The sequence below is a fragment of the Physcomitrium patens genome, chromosome 10 (assembly GCF_059467195.1).
Source record: "Physcomitrium patens ecotype Gransden chromosome 10, ASM5946719v1, whole genome shotgun sequence".
Classification (NCBI taxonomy): domain Eukaryota; kingdom Viridiplantae; phylum Streptophyta; class Bryopsida; order Funariales; family Funariaceae; genus Physcomitrium; species Physcomitrium patens.
In genome coordinates, this window is record NC_143419.1 from 9407271 (window position 1) to 9426394 (window position 19124).

The following is a 19124-nucleotide window of genomic DNA, read 5'->3' on the forward strand; positions in this document are numbered from 1 at the left end:
AATTTTAAAGTTTGACTCCATATTATTTTCATATATTTAGACCTAAAGTAATAAAATTTAATTTTTCATAAAAATTTTAAAACACCATTATTTAATATAAATTTATTATTTATATCTTATACCTATTTTAATTTACTATTATATAGATTAATAAATAGAATATTCATAGACTTTGAATTATTTAATTATATATCATTTAGTTTTTTTTTTTAATCTAAAAAAAAAATAATATAGTTTAATTTTGATTTGATTTTTAATATGATGATCTTTTAGATTTATTTGAAATATTCAAAATTAATTCTTAAACCATTATGTAATTTATGTAGTTATATAGTTAATATTATAATAAAAAATAAAACGTGTTTTACTCCAAAAAAGCAATGGTGCTTCTATCACTATATTAATGAGTCAAAATGCCTGATAAAATAAAACAATGTATCAATTTTGATAAGGTGAGGCAAAAGCCTCTTATGGCAATGTGTAAATTAGAGATGCATGAGAAGGCACTGTCTTGGCTTCTAAGATTTGCAAGTCTGTTGGAGTTTTTTAACTTGTTTTAGATATTTTAGCCAATTCTAACATTTGAATAAATATTTGTAAGATTAAATCAGTAATAATATAATCACAACCTGATCAATAACAAGCCGTGAAACCTTTGTTGAATAGAATTTTTGAGCTTGTATAGCATGTATAAAAACAAGTAATATTTGATAAAAATCATTATTTGATGATATTATCAATAAAATTTACAGCAATTAGACTAAGTATAATTAAAATATTATCGAACAAATCTTAGATATGAATAAAGAATTGGTGTGATTACAAAGTATATACATATAAAATTTGGCATACATAATGTGTATGCATATGATATATTGTAGAATTACTAGTTCAAAAATCAAAAATCAAAAAATCAAAAAAAAAAAAAACACTTTAAAAAAAAAACACTTTAAAAAATGTATTTTTTGTTTAACACATGTATTAAAGAAAAATTAAAGAACTAAAAAGTGACACTGGCAAGAAGTAAGAAAAAAAGTCTAAAAAAATGCAAAAAAACTAACAAAATCTAATGTGATCAAAGGAAGCTTCTCACCTCAAAAGTTGAAAACACTAATTGAAAGGAACATGGAAATGAGGTATCAGAATGAAGAACCAGAGTTCAGTGCCATCATTTAACCAAAATGCTGATGAACAAGAGAACTTACGAATGCATGAGGTAGGATACCCCTGGGGGTTGAAATGGGCCATAGTGAGGGAGTTGCATGAGGTGATCACTTGTACCACTTGGCAAATCCATGAGGTTCCTCAGGTCCTGAGTCACACCAAGTCGTCTGTTGAGCTGTCTGCTGATACGGTGAGTTTCTCGAATGGCTGGACACATTGGACACCTGTGCTGCTCAGTCAGTACCAAGCGTTACGTAAGCAATGAAACAATAAGTAAAAGAGTTAGAGTTTCGTTTCAGAACGAGAGGTAAATTATACACCCACATCTGCAAAAGTCACAGGAATACAATGCTGGTATAATGAATGATACAACATTTACAGTTCAATGTCGCATCCTGAAACTACATCTGCAAACACCGATATGCACACCTCGCTTCTTATTACGAAGGAGCCCAACTAATATACACACTTTCACTAGTGTAAGTAAATATCGCAAATGAATGACGCAAGAATACCCCGTGAGTGGGAAGCCTAGTTAATAGGAACCTCGCCCTTCCATTCTAAAACAGCAATGTGATATATTGGCAAAGGGCTTATCCAATCCCTGCATGACTCACGGTGCATGTATCCACCACTGCTGCTCTTGGTGAAACATCAGTTCAAGTTTTCAGCCTTGAATAATATCTGTAGCCGTGGTCAGGCTGAGAAAATGCTTGTCATGCTTGTAAATCGTATTGAATGCCCACTCATCAAGTCATAGTAGGAGACGTGTACCAAATCAAAATCATACTACATAAGAGGGATGTAGGTGCCGCCATGGCCTTTTCGTAGGATTAAGGGCCCTGCAGAATCTGGCACCTTATCTAGGGCTTGCATGCCAGCATCAACAATATCAGAGAACCCAGTCGCAACGGTGGCCAGCTGAACACGCGACTTAATATCTCGGACAAGTTTTAATAAAAACCTCATGGACTTGGCCAAATATGTCGAGCCACCTGGAGGAGCTCCACCTGAAGTAAGCCATTTAGTATAATGATCCAAGTGATCTCCTCGTGCAGAGACCTCCGCACGATAGAACCGGGCCAATTCCATAAGGAGGGTGAATGGAAGGGGGAGAGACGCAACAAAGTCTGATAAATATTGATCGATACGACCTGACTGTAACATCTGATTCCATAATACAGGCACCCATTCTTCTGTTTGATTGAGATCATAGGCCTCGGCCACAATAAGAGCCTCTTGAAAGCGGGGCTGTTCGACCAGCCGACGCCTTGCATTTGTTTCCGACAAATTAAGCCACGTTAGCTCCGGGATTCGTAATTGAAGAGATATGAGTGACGCTTGTGCACAACACATACTGGTATTCCTGCCTGCGAACACCGAGTCTTTAGGGTAAGTACAAGTGAGTCAGGTGAAACCAACATACTGCAATTTTTCAGTTATGCAAATGTTCGGCGCTTTAAGGACTAGTATGCATACCAGCAGAAATATTTGAAAATGCTTCCGCTGCCTCCACGTACAAGCGCATTGATTCCAGCACATCTTCACAATGTTCAGGGTCAGTATGGTCTACCCATTTCTCCACAGATTTTCGTGCCCGCATAAGTAATAAAATAGCCATTTCCTGCGGCATATTGAAATGATTGTACACCTGTATTTCACACTCGGCAGATCCATCCCATAGTTGTTAATAAAAAGAACTTGTCAATGCGGCTTGAAAAGGAATATGTACACATGCTGCTCAAATCCACCAGAACCAAATCCATTAAAACCAGAACCCATGCGTAATCATACTTTAAGTCCACACACCAAATACGTTAAAAAGAAACCAATATTTACAGAGGTCCTTGCCAAGCAACCACTTGTCAGATCGGGCACACACCTGTATCAAGGCATCCTGGTCATTGACATTAAAGCGCTTGAGGGCTGAAAGTACAGCCATACAGAATCCACGAACAGAAAGTGGTGAAGTTTCTATTGCTGGATCAAAGAATGGTTTCTTCTGAAGAAGAAGTTGCAAAGAACCATGCTCGATTAAGACATCCAGTATGAAGCGGAGTCTGTGAAAGTTGCTGATACCCGTGACAAGTCGTGCAAGAAGAGCAAATTCGCCCTCCATAACATATAAATCCACACGTGCGGAAACCAAGGAAACTAATACATCAATCCCGTCTAAGCATGCAGATATTTCATAGTAATGATGCGCCAAGATGATAAGCTCCACCTGCACCATAATTCACCCGGCTTATGAAAATCTCGAACAATCCTTCTTCACCAATTTAACTTCAACATTGAATGTGATGAATGGCAACGTAATTTAGAACATCGATCTTTGACCAAAACTCTCCATGCCAACATTAACACATGAGGACGAGCTATTTCATGATGTGCTTGAGTAACTGAATAGGTCAGACGTTCCAGATACCTCGCACGAATGTGGGATTTCACGGCCACTGATGACCAAACGCATTAGTGCATGTCCAACTTCAGGTTCAACTGGACACAGCTGAGCCCATAATTTGAAATCAGAGGACCTCCACAGCAGCGGCGCCGGACCTTCTTCTCTGTATGAAGACTCCATAAAACCTCCACGATGCGCTGCTAAAAGTCCCTGAAAGTCACAAAATCAAAAAGTCTATTAAGCAGCTTGCACACGTTAGAAGATTCTTCATAAAAAATCAACAAACGGGTAAAATACAGAGAATTTGGAGTTATCCAGACGTTACCTTCAAGTAGGATTCAGCTAGGATCCTTGCAATGGCTGGTGCTTGTATTACGTGAGTGTCTACCAGCAACTTAGCCTGAGGAAGTGCTTCTTTTCCCTTAAGTGAGAGTAGTTGCAGTAGTTGGGGAGGCGTCTTTGAAGTTGCTTCTGTATAGGAGAGACCCAAGAAATGTCCGATTTGAGCCACTGCAGCAATTCTTTGGCAATGACCACGTCCACAACCCTCTGGACAGGCATTTGTCAATACCTTCAACACCTGCATTGTCACCAAAATCGAAGTCATTTAAACCTTGAGTATCAAATTCCACACCACATTAAAATCTATCGTTCATGCAAAGAGTAGAACAGCAATTAGTCGAAATGAAGGGAAGTATATACCTGCATGGAAGTAACTGAATCAGAAGTTTCAAAGATACCAGAGGAACGAAGACATTCTACCACTGTTGGATGAAGGAATGCAGGAACAGAACCCTTTGCTGTAGGCACAGACACAGTTGCAATCTTCTGAGCAGCTTCAACAAGAAGAAGCTCCAGAGGAACATGTGTAGGAGCCAGCTTCAACTGCAACTGTCTGGCTGCAGTAATCTGGCCAACTTCCACCAGAGCTAAAACTGCTCTTTCAACTTCTCCTTCTCCAACTCGTTCTTCCCACCCTCTTGTTTCAACATCGCGCATTGGAGCATGGTCCTCTGAAAGGTTCATCTGGCCGTCGTTAATTTGTGGGTCTCTAATCCGATCTTCGTCAACTGGAAGGCTGAGATGCCTGCTAAGAATCTCTCGATCCTCGCCGCTGTTAGAGCGATTGATACTTTCACGTCGATCAAAACTATGATGACGATCAATGCTAATTCTTCGACTTTCTTCTGGAGAGCTAGGAGAACCATCTTCCGTATTGTCCATTTGTGAACGTCTTAACTGCTTGCTTCTACGTTTCATCCTTGCAACTGACCCACCCTGCGAGCTGCTAATCTCCCCAATTTGAATGCTTCGAGAACGAGACAACGCACGATCATTCTCTTCGGCTACAATATCAGCTTGAGACCTCGTATTGAACCTTCTCAAATGACTGTCAACAGCTGCAACAGCGTTTGCTGTACGGTCGACAGGATTTCCAGAATCAAGTTCTCCATTCCGAAGTCCAACGGTGCTAAACACTCCAGACCGCCCCAACAGAATAGTTTCCTGATCTCGACCAGCTTGTGCCTCCACTTCAGCTTCAACTGCAAGAAGCCATATTCGAATCTCTAGCTCATGCAACAAATGCAACGGATAGACTCTGCCAGGAAAACAGCTGCATGTAAGCATTCTTGATCATGGTTTCGGATCCCACAGAACTCAAATTTTAAAATTAGATATCAACAATTGTGATCAAGTGAAACATCAAAGTGAAATAAGAAGCACAATACCCCACAGCTTAACAGGTATAACATTTTCATGTAACGTTCCCTCTCTCACCTTCCAACAAGAAAAAGACAAGATGCAGAAATAAACGCATGCTCTTAAACCACATGAAGGAGAAGAAAGGAGGATATTTACGGAGAGGAATTATTGAACGAGCCACTAAGCCACTGGAGGGCTAGCAAGAGAATACTATGTAGTTCTGTGGTTGGAACCTGCCCTTCTACTGCATTCGCATGTTTCAAGTAGAACAAACCTGCCTGTGTTCACGATGCCAACCGTTTCCATCAGTTCTGATCAATGCACATCGTATGTGGAATTCAAATGCTTATAAATCATACTGAGTTTTATACTCCAAGATGTAACATTAGTGACAGTGCATGCTAAATTGATAAAGCACTAACCTGCAACGGAGGATATGAGTGCCTCATGAAAAGTGCTTGACAATGACCCCAAAGAGCAGCATGTTCCTCTGGCACATCCCACAGCAACTCTTTCCACTCCTCTACCATTGCTTCTGCCTGTCATGAGAGCAAAAATAAATCTTAAAAGCGAGCCATTGTAGTGACAGAGTACAAATGATAGTGACTTTATGAAAAAATTTAGATACAAGACAAAAGGAATTCAAGTAAACTCCACCCAGTATTTCGAGGAGCCAGAGAATGGAAGGTGCAAATTATCTACTCGATGGAATCAATACTTCAGCAGGAACATTGGGTGCGGTAAAAATGGTTCAGGAATTGTGTCCTACAAACACAGTACCAAAATCTATTGAATATTCTGCTTTTGGTTAAGGTACTAACTTGAGTCTCAGTTACATGATGAAGAGCAGAGCTGGTGCGTTGTGAGCTGAGATCCAGCTGTCCCGCCCAACTCCGGGCTTCCTCCCACTGACCATTCTTCTCCAACTCCTGAAGCAATACATCATCCTCAAGATCCTTTGCATTAGCCAACAAGCCTGATCCAGAACGTAAATCTGGCTCTGCCAATTGCATCTTCCAATATAATTTGCGGAATCGAATGGCTGCTAAGCCACCATCCCCAAAATCTGCGGCTGAAAGTAGTTGCAAAAGGCAACGGCGCTCATACGAAGATGGGCATGCATCTAACATGGCATCTGCAGCTGCCACAGCCGCTGCTGTAATCCATACTGTGTTACCCTTCGTATTTCTAGAATACTGGCTATGCTGCTTGCGATAATCCTCTTTAAGGCAGTGTGAGAAAGATGCCAAATGAGCCCCCGCTTCAGAAATACGCATTTGAGCAAAAGCCTACGTTGGCCCAAAATTCACCATACGATTTGGTTAGATAGAACGTACGTGGTTATTTTACATCTCAGTACATGGTCTGCATAGATAACCCAGTAACTCATATCACCAGACATTCTTATCATCCAATTCTCCGGAATGAATAGCAGAGAAGGGTTTCATTTTAATAAACTATTCACTTGGTTGGATGAAACCCTTAATAAACACATGGGATGTACTAATTTCATTGTAATATGCACAGAGAGTTACGTTTGAAATCTTGAGGATGAAAAACATTTCCTCAAAAAAAAACTGATTTACTAATACATCCAGAGAAATCTTAATAAATGAACAATATTTTGAACTGACCTGTAAGAATCGAATAAATGGCAAAAGCGGTGATGTAGGTGTAAACAACTCAAACGCTCGAAGCAAGGGAACAAAACGTTGCTGCTCGCACAGAACAGCCACCATGGCTGCCAAAGACTCCTGTTCTTCAGCTGCGGTTGACCCAAAGGAGTTGATTACCTTATCCTTCTGTCTAGCACCAACCTCATTTACCAACTTGGTAGTATGTCTAAGGGTTGCCTCCCGAGGACCTATTTCAGCAGCGGGTTTCTTGACTTCTTTCGCTGCTACTATATCATTTGATGATGACACGCAACACTGCCTCTTTGGGTTTCTCCGGTCAAATCCGACTGCGCAGGTACTGTTTTCAAGCTGAGCATTTGTTGATTCCACAGCAGCTCCCACAGGAGCAGAAACTTGAGTGAAAACATCTTTCACCCGGATTGCAGAAGTTTCCCTGACAGATACAATACGCGTTAAGTTTTGAATGTAGACCAACATCAATCAATCCACTCGCTCACAAAAGAAACTCCAAATAATCCAAATACTGCTGCTCATTTCATTACAATGCATATGAGTCCCTGCTTCATGTTATGAAATACATGGAATGTTTTCAGTGGGGTTTCGAGACGGCAAAATTTCTAAAAAATAACTATAATAATAAAATCAGATGAAGATGTAAAGAAACAAGCAAAAACTGCGCTTTTGAACAGACCTGGCAGCTGTTAATTCCAGCCATGTAGTCAGGCATGATAAGGGTGTCACATCAGTAAAACACGACGCCACAATAGCGAGCAGTGGCCATCGCAAAACTTTGGCTCTGCACAAGAGTTCTCGACCTGCTTGTTTTTTTGTCTCACACTCTGCTAAGATGAAAAATAACTCTCGTGGCGCATCACTCTCAAAAGTAGCCAGCGTTTCACCTGCAAAACCTGCTAAAAATTTAACCTATCCAAGTCGAATACATTCCAGGCCATTGAACAATTAAATAATGGGCAACATTTTCTAATGCTTGAAAGACACCACACTACGGAAACAAGAACATCCAAACCATCCATAGTTGAGAATAAGAACCCTAAGAGTGTCACATGGACCCACGTATGTTTGGACAAAAACCTGATGAAAAGTGCGAAACGTTTCCATAAGTTGTTGGTGGTTTTGGTGAAGCCGTAGGTAGGCATTTTAGCACAGTCAAGATGTGGCTGCGAAGACGCAAATCTACGAATTCTTTGGATGCCTGCCCATGATAAATGAAATAGCAAGTCGGACGCTTATGAAACAAAGATAAAAAGAAAAAAGAAAAAAAATCAGACATGGAAATCACAGATCTAAAGATTAGTCAATATAGGATTGGATCTCAGAGGCGAGGTCCATCCATCACAGAAAGAACTTAGACTATGTGAGCAAGCAAATGGATTGAAAAGCCATTTAACATTGACATGAGCCTGGCAAGTTGAAGAGAACTTACCACATCAACAAGGATATCTAGGGGGCAACTTTCAATCTGAGCCTCTGCTAAAAATCCGACCTGTCAAACCAAAAACAATGTTACTCAGTCTCGCTCTTTTGCAATCGCTAAGCAGGTGTTACTTAAGAACAGTCCCACGCATACATGGCATGAAGAGTGTATCTCGTGAAAGGCAAGTAAAAACGTGATTACCCAATCATTGTATCTGGCTATTGTTGCCAGATAAGTTGTACTCAGAGGAAGCTGATGTCCACGACAGAAAGCTGTCACAAGACTCCACCGTGAACTCATCGATCGTTGCACAGTTCTTAACTCAGCACCATCACCAACTCCATTCATGAGCCAAGCTCCGGCATTGCTCTCTAGCTTCTTTAGGCCATCGTGATTCAAACTAGACTTCTCAAGTAGCCGCAAAATAGCCATCAACGGCTCTCGAGGCCTTGTATTCGCCACTACTTTGCCGTTAAGTATTCCGATGCCGGCATTAGTGTACTCCTCTGCAAGCCCTTCAACTAGAGATCTCATCAAAACAGCTCTAGCATATTCATTAGCTGCAATTTCCTGCGATCCTAGATTCAGGCTACCGTCCTTATGCTCTTGGTCTCTAATGTAGAAGGATATACGACTAAGAACTGCAACATCCACTTGCAGGAGTTGTGCTGAAAGGCCACAAAGCTCTATGAAAGTTACACAAGCGGCCACCACATTGATGTTCTCAAAACTTGTGATAGCTAGAGGGAGTACCTGCGAGTATTACTTCAGGTCAGACACTAGAGAAACCACTTCTATGAAACAAAATACGAGAATAAACCATGGCATATAGGAATCCAACATCAAGTATACGACTTCGGTAAGATGATCAACAGAATGTTGATTAGACTGAAGTTCTACTCTCCCTGTCCGGACTAAAAAGACATTAACATGCAAGATTTTATGCATATACATAAGAAGTCTAGCAATTCAATGGCATAAGGTTGCGAAAAAAAATAACGTACCGAAGAAATAATGGATTCTTCAGTTTCCGTTAGATTTGATAAAAGGTTTTGAGGGTCATAAAAGGATTGCCGATCTAGTTGTAAGTTGAAGGAGCCTGAGTTATGCAGCCGCGTGGAAAGAAGCGAGTTGAATGCTGCAAGAGGACGACCCCTTCGAAGATGAAGCTCAGCCTCCATACCAGCCTCCTACGCGCCAAGAAAAGAAAACACCACATTAATAAGTTTTAAAAAATTATATTAATTTTGAAGAAGCTGTGCTTACACATACATCAGCTTTCAAGCGCAAAAATAGTTCTGCTCAAACTTCGACAACGAAAAAACATACGTTCGCCGTGAAGTGTCAAAAGATAACCATTTTTTATATACCTCAGCAAGGCTATAAAAAGAAACATCTTGTTTCATTGACTTGAATGCGGGACTTAGAATCCTAATAATTTGTATGAAGTAAACTTTTTCAATGACGGGGCGTTCAACCGCAAAATGTGCTACAAAATATCCAAAACTAGAACTATCAGGATATCAAAACCTTTCTTATAAGCACAACAAAGCCCAATGTTTATCAAGTTCATTATAAACCCATACAATTCGTCAAGATAAACGCAAACTGACCTCCGGAGAAACAGCGTGTAACTCTCCCTTAATAGTCATCTGTGTAGATTCTTCCCAATTTGAAACGGTGGCTTCTTCCACCTCCATACCTACTCTTCGAGCTGCATGCTCTCTAGGGCCCGTGTCTGGCACGGATCCAAGTGTTGTATCATTTCCTTGTGAAATAGCCACATGACTTTTTCCAACAGCTCCCTGATTTCAATGGAAGAAGCAATTCATAGATAACATTTATCAGCGTGACACTACTGGTAAAGACTTTCAAAATTGCAGTAGAATTGTTATTCAAACTAAGCTTATCTAAAAATAAGCGAAATAAGGAATAGACTAAGATCACAGCGTCAGCTCAAACATTAAGAACAGAGACCTGAATAGCAAGTTGGAGGAGACGGCGGACACTTGTTGGTAGCCAACGGGGCAATAATTCTCTCAATGACGTATCGTCCGCTGCAGATCTGAACATAGATTCTCGCCATTCCAAGTAACCAGACAAACCCTTCATACTTCTTCCTTCACGTTCATCAAATAAAGTTTGAATCAGAAGAAGAAAAGGATACAAGCTAAACTGCATGCAATCATCTCACCTCGAGGATAAGAAATTTAGAAATAAGCAGGCAGATATGCCATCCTATGTTCTTGTGAACTTAATGACTACCATTAATTGACTGTATACCTGTTTTGGGTCCAAGAGGCCGAACAAAACTCCATGCATCGTGTCCATAACATGCAGCGAAGAGGGTGTGGTACAGAGTAGGAAATTTTTGAAGCCCAGGTTGAAGATCCACCATCAAACACTGCCATGGGCGGAGGTCCTCCCTGTTGACACTGTCCAATACTAAGCACTTCTGAATAGGCAAGGGTCCATACATAAAGGTTGCAACTGCAAATATTTCTCTATTCTGCAACAAACTGCTTTCCCCCATCATAGATTTTAATCCGCCGCCATCTCCTGACCCATGGCCAGAGGTTAAATCTTTTCCAGAGACAGTAAAAGCATTCGCAACAGAAGCATCGTACTCCCGTCCTTTCAAGCGTGAAAGAAGGAGCCACTGTGCCCAGTTGCAATTCCCCTGCACTCAAGTGGGTGCACTATCAGATGAACATTAACTATTTTTAAAGAAAATGACATATTCTAGATGTCGTCTGCCACTTGATTGCATTTGACTAACGGGTATAAGTAAGAAAATAGAAAGTTCAAGAACATCAAGCAGAGATTGAAATTAGGGTATTACCACAACAGATTGCATATCAGCCACGGACCCTTTAACGAGAGCTAGGGAGTGGTAATTCAGATATCGCTCCAAGAGATTGGTAAGTGAGTACTTCACACAATGCCGAACCACAAGTTCATGCAGTGCTTTAACAGTGTCTTTGTGAACAGTTTCCTTCCTAGGGACCCCAATCAAAGATGATGGTTGTTTACTAGTGGTGCCGGATGACTTTCCAGAACCACGTTGGAAAAGAAATCCGGCAGATGCTATCAACGACACAAGTTCAGAAGTTCCTTGCCAATGTGTGCGTAAGAATATCTGGCTTCTGGCAAGCTTCACTTCCATCATGTGCCATAACCAAGCACTGCACATGGACCGCATGTTGATACTCAAAATATGCACCTTAGGTATGCAGCACATTATTTCTTCACAATGTTGTGCTCTTGGTGATTGCTCATCAGATAAATCTAGATCCGGATGTTTGCATTCATCGTGCAGATATTCAACGTCCTCATCTGTATCAAGATGCACTCGTAGTTCGTCATCGTCAAGAACAGAATGAGGGATGTCGTCTAGTAAGGCCGAGACCTGGGACCAGTCGTTGTGTACAACATGGTATTCCAGCTGAGCACCCCAAGATCTATGTTCTTCAGTGACAAGTGATTGATCCAATATTACCTGCAAAAACGCCTCCCACATTCTCAGAGAAAACCCTGTGTAAAGGAAAAATGACTACGTATTAACGACATTCATTCGCCAATGATGTAACTAAGAAAATTTTATAAAAAAGATAGTTATACAACCAACGCAGAGTGAAACCCACCAGAATGCATCTTCTGAGAAATTGAATACGCAAACTTTATAAGCATCCCAGAGCGTTCGAGCCATTTAAAAAGGAGATAACACTTACCCGGTCTACAGTCACCTCGTCCCAAGCGTGCAACCACACAGCAGCCGTTACCAGGTACCCCGCAGCTGGGTTTGCTTGATTCCCATCTGCACCATCTGAAACTTCAGGAGGAGCTGCATAATTCCACGACCCCAGGACCACTCCATCTACCTCCCCACACCGTAGGATAAATGGGCTAACCAATCCACTGCCGCACCTTAATTGTAATGATTGATCATCGTCTTCATTTGACGAAGGCACCTCTACAGTATGGCTAGAAGATTTTATCTTCTTACTGCGGTACGAGCTGCGAAAACTGCTGATAGGATAGAGATCCTGTCAAGACAAAGGCCACTATCTTCAGCCAAGCACGTTCAACCAGATAATGGTCAGAACAAATAAATCATGCCAAAAATCTCGAAACCTTACCACTTGAACGTATAACACCTACCAACTTCGGGGCGAGACAAGAAAAATTCAATAAATTAAGAAGATACAGCACTCTGCTACCTCTAAATATGCAACGATTTCGAGGAGTTGAGAGTCCCGAGAACCCAAACGATTAGAACTGCGCCGCAACTCTGCCCTCATTTGCTTCCGAAGACCTCGCCTAACAGTTCCGAATGCTAGCTCATAGAGAGCAACGTCAATCTCCTCACCCAGCCTTCGCAAAGCTGCCATTGCCAGAGCTGTTTTACCCTGAAACAGAAAAAGCCATAAATGAGCAATTGATGCTTCACATTGTGTAAAACAAGTCCCCAAACATGAGTAATGATGCACTATCATATGGTTTCAGGCTACTAATGACACGTTTACCTTGCACAACAACTCGTACACGATTCCTCGCCCGATTCCCTGAACATCCTGAAACACATCAATCATCTGGGGCCGCTGGGTATGAGAACCACTCAAATATTCCCTAGACCGGATTTTATGTAGCTGTACAACAGCCAGAGGAACACGTCCAGCGCGTAAAGCATCTCGTACAACAATTTCAGCATCCACGTCCTCACTCTCCCAGCGTGCAAACATGTCCCCAGCACTTTCAGGCGCTGATCCTCGTTTAATCTTTCCATCAAAGGAACCACCAGTAGGGGCACCCCAAGAACTCCCAGAACCAACTAGTATTCCTGTCGGCACTAAAGCACCTGAAGTGACACTATCTTCAGAGGCTAGAAGCATTTTAGGTTGCTCCTCCTTATTGATAAGCACATTCTCTAGTTCAGCATTTTGCACAGCATTTTCAGGGGGGAGTTCAATGATTGGCTTTGTTTTGCTAAGCAAATCTCCTGATGATGCAACTGCTTCATTGCTCGCATCCGCCTGTTCAAGCACAAAAACAAGCCAGCACCCTGGTTGTTGAAGAACATAGGAATCGTATTCATCAAAACAACCGCACTAAGATAGTGTGAAGGATGAACCGTTACGAGACATTCCAAAGAGTAGTACTTTAGGTATATTGTCTCGTTATATTAACGTTTTTACAAAATCAAATAATCTAGATACCTAATAACACACGTAATATAGGCAGTGATTAAAAGACACTTCGCAGAAGCACTTAGTTTAATATCAGAGGGTTCGTTGCACTGTTTAAGACTCAGAAACGTCCAATACTTTCGATTTCTTGCACGTTCCTAGAGCTTCAAATGACGATGAAGGAAAGAAAAGATACCTTAACGCTTCTACTTGGTCCATTGCGTTTAGACTGTAATCGCCCCTGTACACTTCGAATCACCTCAAGCAGTCGAGAAAGTTCGTTAACATGATCTACAGGCTTGAGATTAGACAGGTTCTTGGGTGGGAATCGTGCAGACAACGCAGGAACTATTGTTTTACTAGACCTGGAGCGTTGTCGCTCCCAAACCCCATGAGATCGAATAAGCCTTGTTGAGAATCTAGCTGCCAATTCAAGAAGCCTGCAATAATCACAGCTCAACTCAGCAAGCTACTTCCAGTAATTGTTAGGATAAAAAGTACTCCCAACACGGTTTGAAAAAGGTGTTAGTTTGAATGAAGCTTAAGTTGAACAATGGACCTGGCAGCCCTGAAACAGACTATCCCTTCATAAACATTACCCTTTCACAAAGAACTAAATGCATTCCTATTTCCTTTTCAGGAAGATAGACATAGGTGGGAGGTTTATTCCATGAACTAAATTAATCCACTAGACCTCCAACAGCAAGGACACAGATTATCTGACCAACGCAGTTTAGTTGTTAAAATAAAGAGTTAAGGATATGTAGATTGGGAGTCAGAGGAAAAGTAGAACACCTGCAGGCTTGGGCAAGCTCGTTGTCGGATCCAAAAGAATTAGCTATAAGTTCAATAGCAGCAAGTAGCACCTGTGGTATTCCCGCTTCCGCAACCCCAACCTGCACAAGAGCCTCCAACGACCTGGATCACACATTTTGAGAACTAGTTAAGCTACTAGAGAACCGCGACTGCTCACAGACTAACGATATTCCATTGCTTACCGGGGTGAACTTACGAGACAGCATTTCCCAGGACAGAAGACAAGAAACTCAGACTTTCTGATCAATGTAATAGAAAAGTAACAGCATCGGAGAGGTAGAACAAGAAAGTAAAGAAGAGGGGACACGCGTCAAACAGTATCAAGATGATCGGACATTTCATTTCATAGAAACTGGAATAATGAACATTTCAAAAGAGGAAGATTCTTACTCCTCTACTTCATCCACTTGAACATAGTCCAGAGCAAGTTGCAATCTCCGAAACCTCATAAGCTGTATGCTCCATCCTACAAAACACGAACTTTGTGGTTAAAGATTCAAAAAGTTGATTCAATTAAGACCAGGTGGATCGAGGAGTATGAAAGCAGATCTCATAACGAAAAATGAGTTTCAAATGAAATTGCAAGTTCTCCCTAGTCTAGCTGGGAGTTCAAAAGTTTGCAGGGTCAGAGATCAGCTCGAGCAAAATAAGTATCCACAGAGGTAGTGAATTCATGACTTCCTAATTTGTTCACATTCTAGCCAACAGTTTTCAGCTTAGACTTGTGGTGACATCACCATTTAGTCCATCGGTGCTCCGATATTACATATTACTTGTAAATTCACAATGGAAAAGACTGTGTTCCAATAGGTCAAAATGAAACTCCTTGTATCCAATTACTTATATGCCCGCTTATAGGGATCCAACAACAATCTCAGTACAGCAGTTTCGATTAGTGTTAAAACATAAGCCTTTAAAAATGATTAGATGGAACGTGGTACAAAAGTTCTAGGTTAAATGTCCTTCCAGACTAAAACTACCTTCATTCAAAGGCTGTTGGATTTCACACGGTGGTGGAATAAGAAGAATTAAACGAATACTACATCGAAACATGTAAACAAACCAAATGGGATTCACACAGTAATCCTAACAAGCAGTATAAAATAAACCACAATATCACAGGCTCAAGCAGCTTAGTTAGTCGTATTGAGATGCTCACCGTTCTCCAAGCACAATTGTTCTGCCTCCTTCACGCTGTTGAAGACAAGGCACCTGTCCAACACTTCTGTCTGCCACTGCCGAGGAACGGGTTTGAGGCTTTCTAGAGGCAGCAAACAGTCCCATTTCCTTGACCCATTTTTCATTCCTATTCCACTTCGCCACTTAGTACCTGGCAATTGATGTTGTTGACTTGCCACAGGAGGAAGAACTACATGTAGCCCTGTTTGAGATATAATATATAAACACCCTTGAGAGCTGAACATCAAAACGTCGCCTAAGGAGAATTCACTTTGAAACTTAGAGAAGCCTTCATTGTCGTTCATTTGAGACTCATCTAATAGTCCATGTTTAATGCGCAATCCATGCTGAGAAAAAATGAACTTGTCGAAAGTGTTAAGTACAGCACACGTGATGCTGTATGGACTCAAAGCCATCCCAAGCAATCCCCTCGAAGGCTCGTTGGGCACGAATAACCTTCTCAGAGGCTGCGATTGTGTATGGACCAGGCCTAATCCTCGAATCTGGTATTGGGTGACACGGTCCCTGGATGTAAAACCACTTGCTCCCAGAGCACAGTTGCTAAAGCTGTTTTTCACAAAGGTAGGCAAAGACGAGTGACATGCCTCATGCTTGAAAGACGTGCCAGTGCCAGAATTTCCACCCTCAAATGACCAATTATTCCAATTTCGGTATGGAATAGCACTTCCATGATTTGCGCCACCTATATCTGATCCCGCTACTTCATAAATGGTCAATGGCTTCGTAGCGTGGCACTCAGCACCTCGATTCCCAGGAGTTTCTGACGAAATGAACGTATCGCTTGCAAAGTAATCATCAATAGAGACTAAAGATATAATCCCATTAGCATCACTAATTGCTAACAATGAAGAGTCAGCAGTTACCGTAACTTGGTAGAACCGGTTCTTGGCTCCAACATCAGAACCTCCAACAGTTGTCGTTAAACCCTCGAGAGTCTCTTGAGGTGCAACGCCCTCACTCGTGGCATGCTTAAATTCATGGTCTTCGCCAAATGGCGTCTCAAAAGACTTCTTCCCGTGTTCGATCTTTAAATCTACTCTACAGAATTGCGGGATATCAATTTTCGTAATAAAAGTTCCTGCAAATAAATTCCACAAAAAAACCATTCCATCTTCTTTCAAGGCTACAAAAACACTGTCGGATAGCTGAAAATCTGTCCATGGTACATTTCTCGTGAGCCCTGCTCTTGTGTCATGGGAAAGGATGCGCGAAAGGACCTTCAATTCCTGACAATAAACCCCTGTAATCACAGCACTAAAATCATCAAGAGATTTGAATTCCCTCGTTGTTGATCCAACTGTAAGTTTTTCCCCTGCCACTATTTCGTCTTCTGGAACATGCACTGCAGACTTCTCCACCAGTATAAGTGCTACAAGGTTCTGGATAGGACTGGACAGCAACCTTACAATCTGTAAATCCTGCTCTGGTGTATTACAGCCAGACTCTCCTGGAACCTGTGCACTTTGGGTGGTTGCTTGTGCAAACTTACTAAGGAGTGAAAAGGAAGGAGATGAATAGGACATGGAGAATGAGATACACTCGGCTAATGCAGGCCAAGGTTGATGTTTGAGAAACTCCATATGCAACTCGTCCTTCAAAGGCTCGAGTTGCCCATTTACGATGAAGGACTGAAATGAAGACCCGCCAACTATGCCAACGCTCGGTACCACTCCTTCGCTGCTTAAATCATCTGTATTAGTATTGTTATCGTCTCGAAAGCATAGTTTTCTTTTGCCACGATCATCAACAGAGTCTTTGATTTCTTCCTGCTCTTTCCAATTCCGCCATTTACCCTTCTTGTCACCATCTTCAGTCTCCCTCGAGTCCAGTCGCAATTGTCCACCATTATCTGATGTGTGGTCCACCGTGCTAACTCCCTCACCATCATAATTGCGGAAAGCATGAAGTACCAAACCATCTCTCCCTGCTGTAAAAAGTATGTCGTTGAAGGGTCTAGCTTCTAAATTCGCAGCAGACTCGTCCCCGCAGCATGCCCATGCGAAGCAGTCAATACCATCAATTATACTAAAAGAAGAAGATAGCTTAGTTGCTCCGTTGGACTTCACAACAAAGCTTGGCGCTGAGGCCTGTTGTAACGACGTCGGGGAGGAAGTACAAAGAGGAGTGGAAGCAGATGGAGTGAAGTAAGGAGTGGCTGGATGAGGTTGGACAACGGAGTTTCCATGAAATGTACTGGACAGGCGCCTGGGAACAAATGCAGGAGTTCCATAGGGTGTGAATTGTGGTCCTAAAGAAAACCGAAACTCGGAAGACGGAGTGGTCCTTGATTCATGGCTCTCGGAACGCAATGAATGATGGGGAGTGGAAGGAGCTTCGATCTGTGCCCCTGCAGAATAAACTTCAGAGGATCCAATGGATGTGGATGCTGGGGATGCCAAGCTGCGCAGCGGTGAGGAAACCAAAGATTCTGAGCACGTCGCAGCTTCTTCATGTTTTCTGGGAACGAGAGGTACAATTACAGCCTGCTGTTTGTGGGAGAGAAGAGCAAGGCGTGCTCGGGAGGATGAAAGAGCACCAAAATTGAAGAGGGAAATAGGAAGAGGTGTACTGGCCCAGTTATGAAGTCTAAGCAAGGCCACAGGACCTCCCTCCTCTTGTTGCATTCCATCTAACTGACCCATTGGCACACCAAGGTGTGGGATCGATGGAATCACACTGACATCCAAGTCGGACTGTCAATTTCCTGAACATAGGAATGCTGTGAGAGAATAAAACAGTCCCATATACGCCGTCTGTCATCAACTCCTACAATCTGAAAGCCACATTCGGCATACAAAGCAAGCGTCAGAAACTATTTGAGGTAAATGGCAATCTCCATTTGTAAAAGGAGTCGCACCTTGCAGAAATAGATTACTTAATTGACGCACTCGCGAACCTAGTACTCGAAAAGAGCATTGAAAATGTCTATATACTCATATCAGTCCAGGGTAACTTGTTTGAGGAAGGGAACAGGAACACAAGCATGATTACAAACTTTTTCACTCATTCAATTCTCCTACTATCAAGGTACGAAAATTACAAGTGATCAAAAGGAAAAAGTATTTGTCAGAATCATTATATTCGCGATTATTTTCATCATTGACAATTTGCAGATGGTCGCAACTCCTAAACCAAGGCCTTATCTCCAAAACCCTATTATCCTTATTCCCTTCTCTAGACACCGAAAGACACATGTTAACGCGTACTAACGTTACCTGCCACAACCGAGACGCTGACAAGAAAACTAGTAAACTAGACTCCGAGGAGAATCCCTCAGATCTCTAGGCGCCCTACACGCTTAATCACATGTTAATAGAACGCAAAGGAAGTGAGATTCGGGACCCTCAAGATACGCCAGGTTACACGGGTTTGCCCTCAAATCTCAAATCCCTTGTGTTTTATGTAGGCTCAGGCACGTTTCACGAAGATAAGCTACTCGAATTCCCATGATCTACACCTCCCGAAAAGAGATGCGAGACAGAAAAAGAAAAAGACCGTCTCATCGTCAGCAAGGTGAAAACAATCAAATGACTGCGTTTGTACATGAAGTCGACTGTTTCTCCCCAGCTACACTCTCCAAC

General features: G+C 41.8%; 1 protein-coding gene across 2 annotated transcripts; it reads right to left on the bottom strand.

Annotated features, from left to right (window-relative positions):
• Positions 1-1499: 1499 nt before the first annotated feature.
• On the bottom strand, positions 1500-18313 carry LOC112288036 (uncharacterized). 2 transcript variants are annotated; one of them, XM_024531809.3, is made up of 26 exons: positions 15503-18313; positions 14734-14809; positions 14323-14445; positions 13724-13967; positions 12868-13374; positions 12562-12750; positions 12073-12387; positions 11184-11840; positions 10625-11021; positions 10319-10461; positions 9955-10146; positions 9346-9531; positions 8543-9094; positions 8351-8410; positions 7999-8119; positions 7598-7805; positions 6904-7339; positions 6091-6558; positions 5692-5808; positions 5426-5547; positions 4268-5165; positions 3891-4145; positions 3590-3775; positions 3047-3388; positions 2644-2815; positions 1500-2534 (listed from the first exon to the last, which is right to left on the bottom strand). In XM_024531809.3, the coding sequence occupies exons 1-26, from the start codon at positions 18183-18185 to the stop codon at positions 1954-1956; spliced, it is 10230 nt and encodes a 3409-aa protein (XP_024387577.1). In that variant the 5' UTR covers positions 18186-18313; the 3' UTR covers positions 1500-1953. The 2 variants fall into 2 exon arrangements, with proteins under 2 accessions (XP_024387577.1, XP_024387575.1); XM_024531807.3 differs by having other exon boundaries at positions 7598-7814.
• Positions 18314-19124: the final 811 nt, after the last annotated feature.

Bases quoted from the DNA above. Each gene is read 5' to 3' on its own strand.
- LOC112288036 (XM_024531807.3), bottom strand. From the start codon at position 18,185: ATGGGTCAGTTAGATGGAATGCAACAAGAGGAGGGAGGTCCTGTGGCC. The intron at 14,810-15,502 runs GTGAGCATCTCA...CGTGTTTTGTAG, and splicing joins ACAATTGTGCTTGGAGAACG to GATGGAGCATACAGCTTATG. The intron at 13,968-14,322 runs GTGTTCTACTTT...TGATTATTGCAG, and splicing joins GAGCTTGCCCAAGCCTGCAG to GCTTCTTGAATTGGCAGCTA.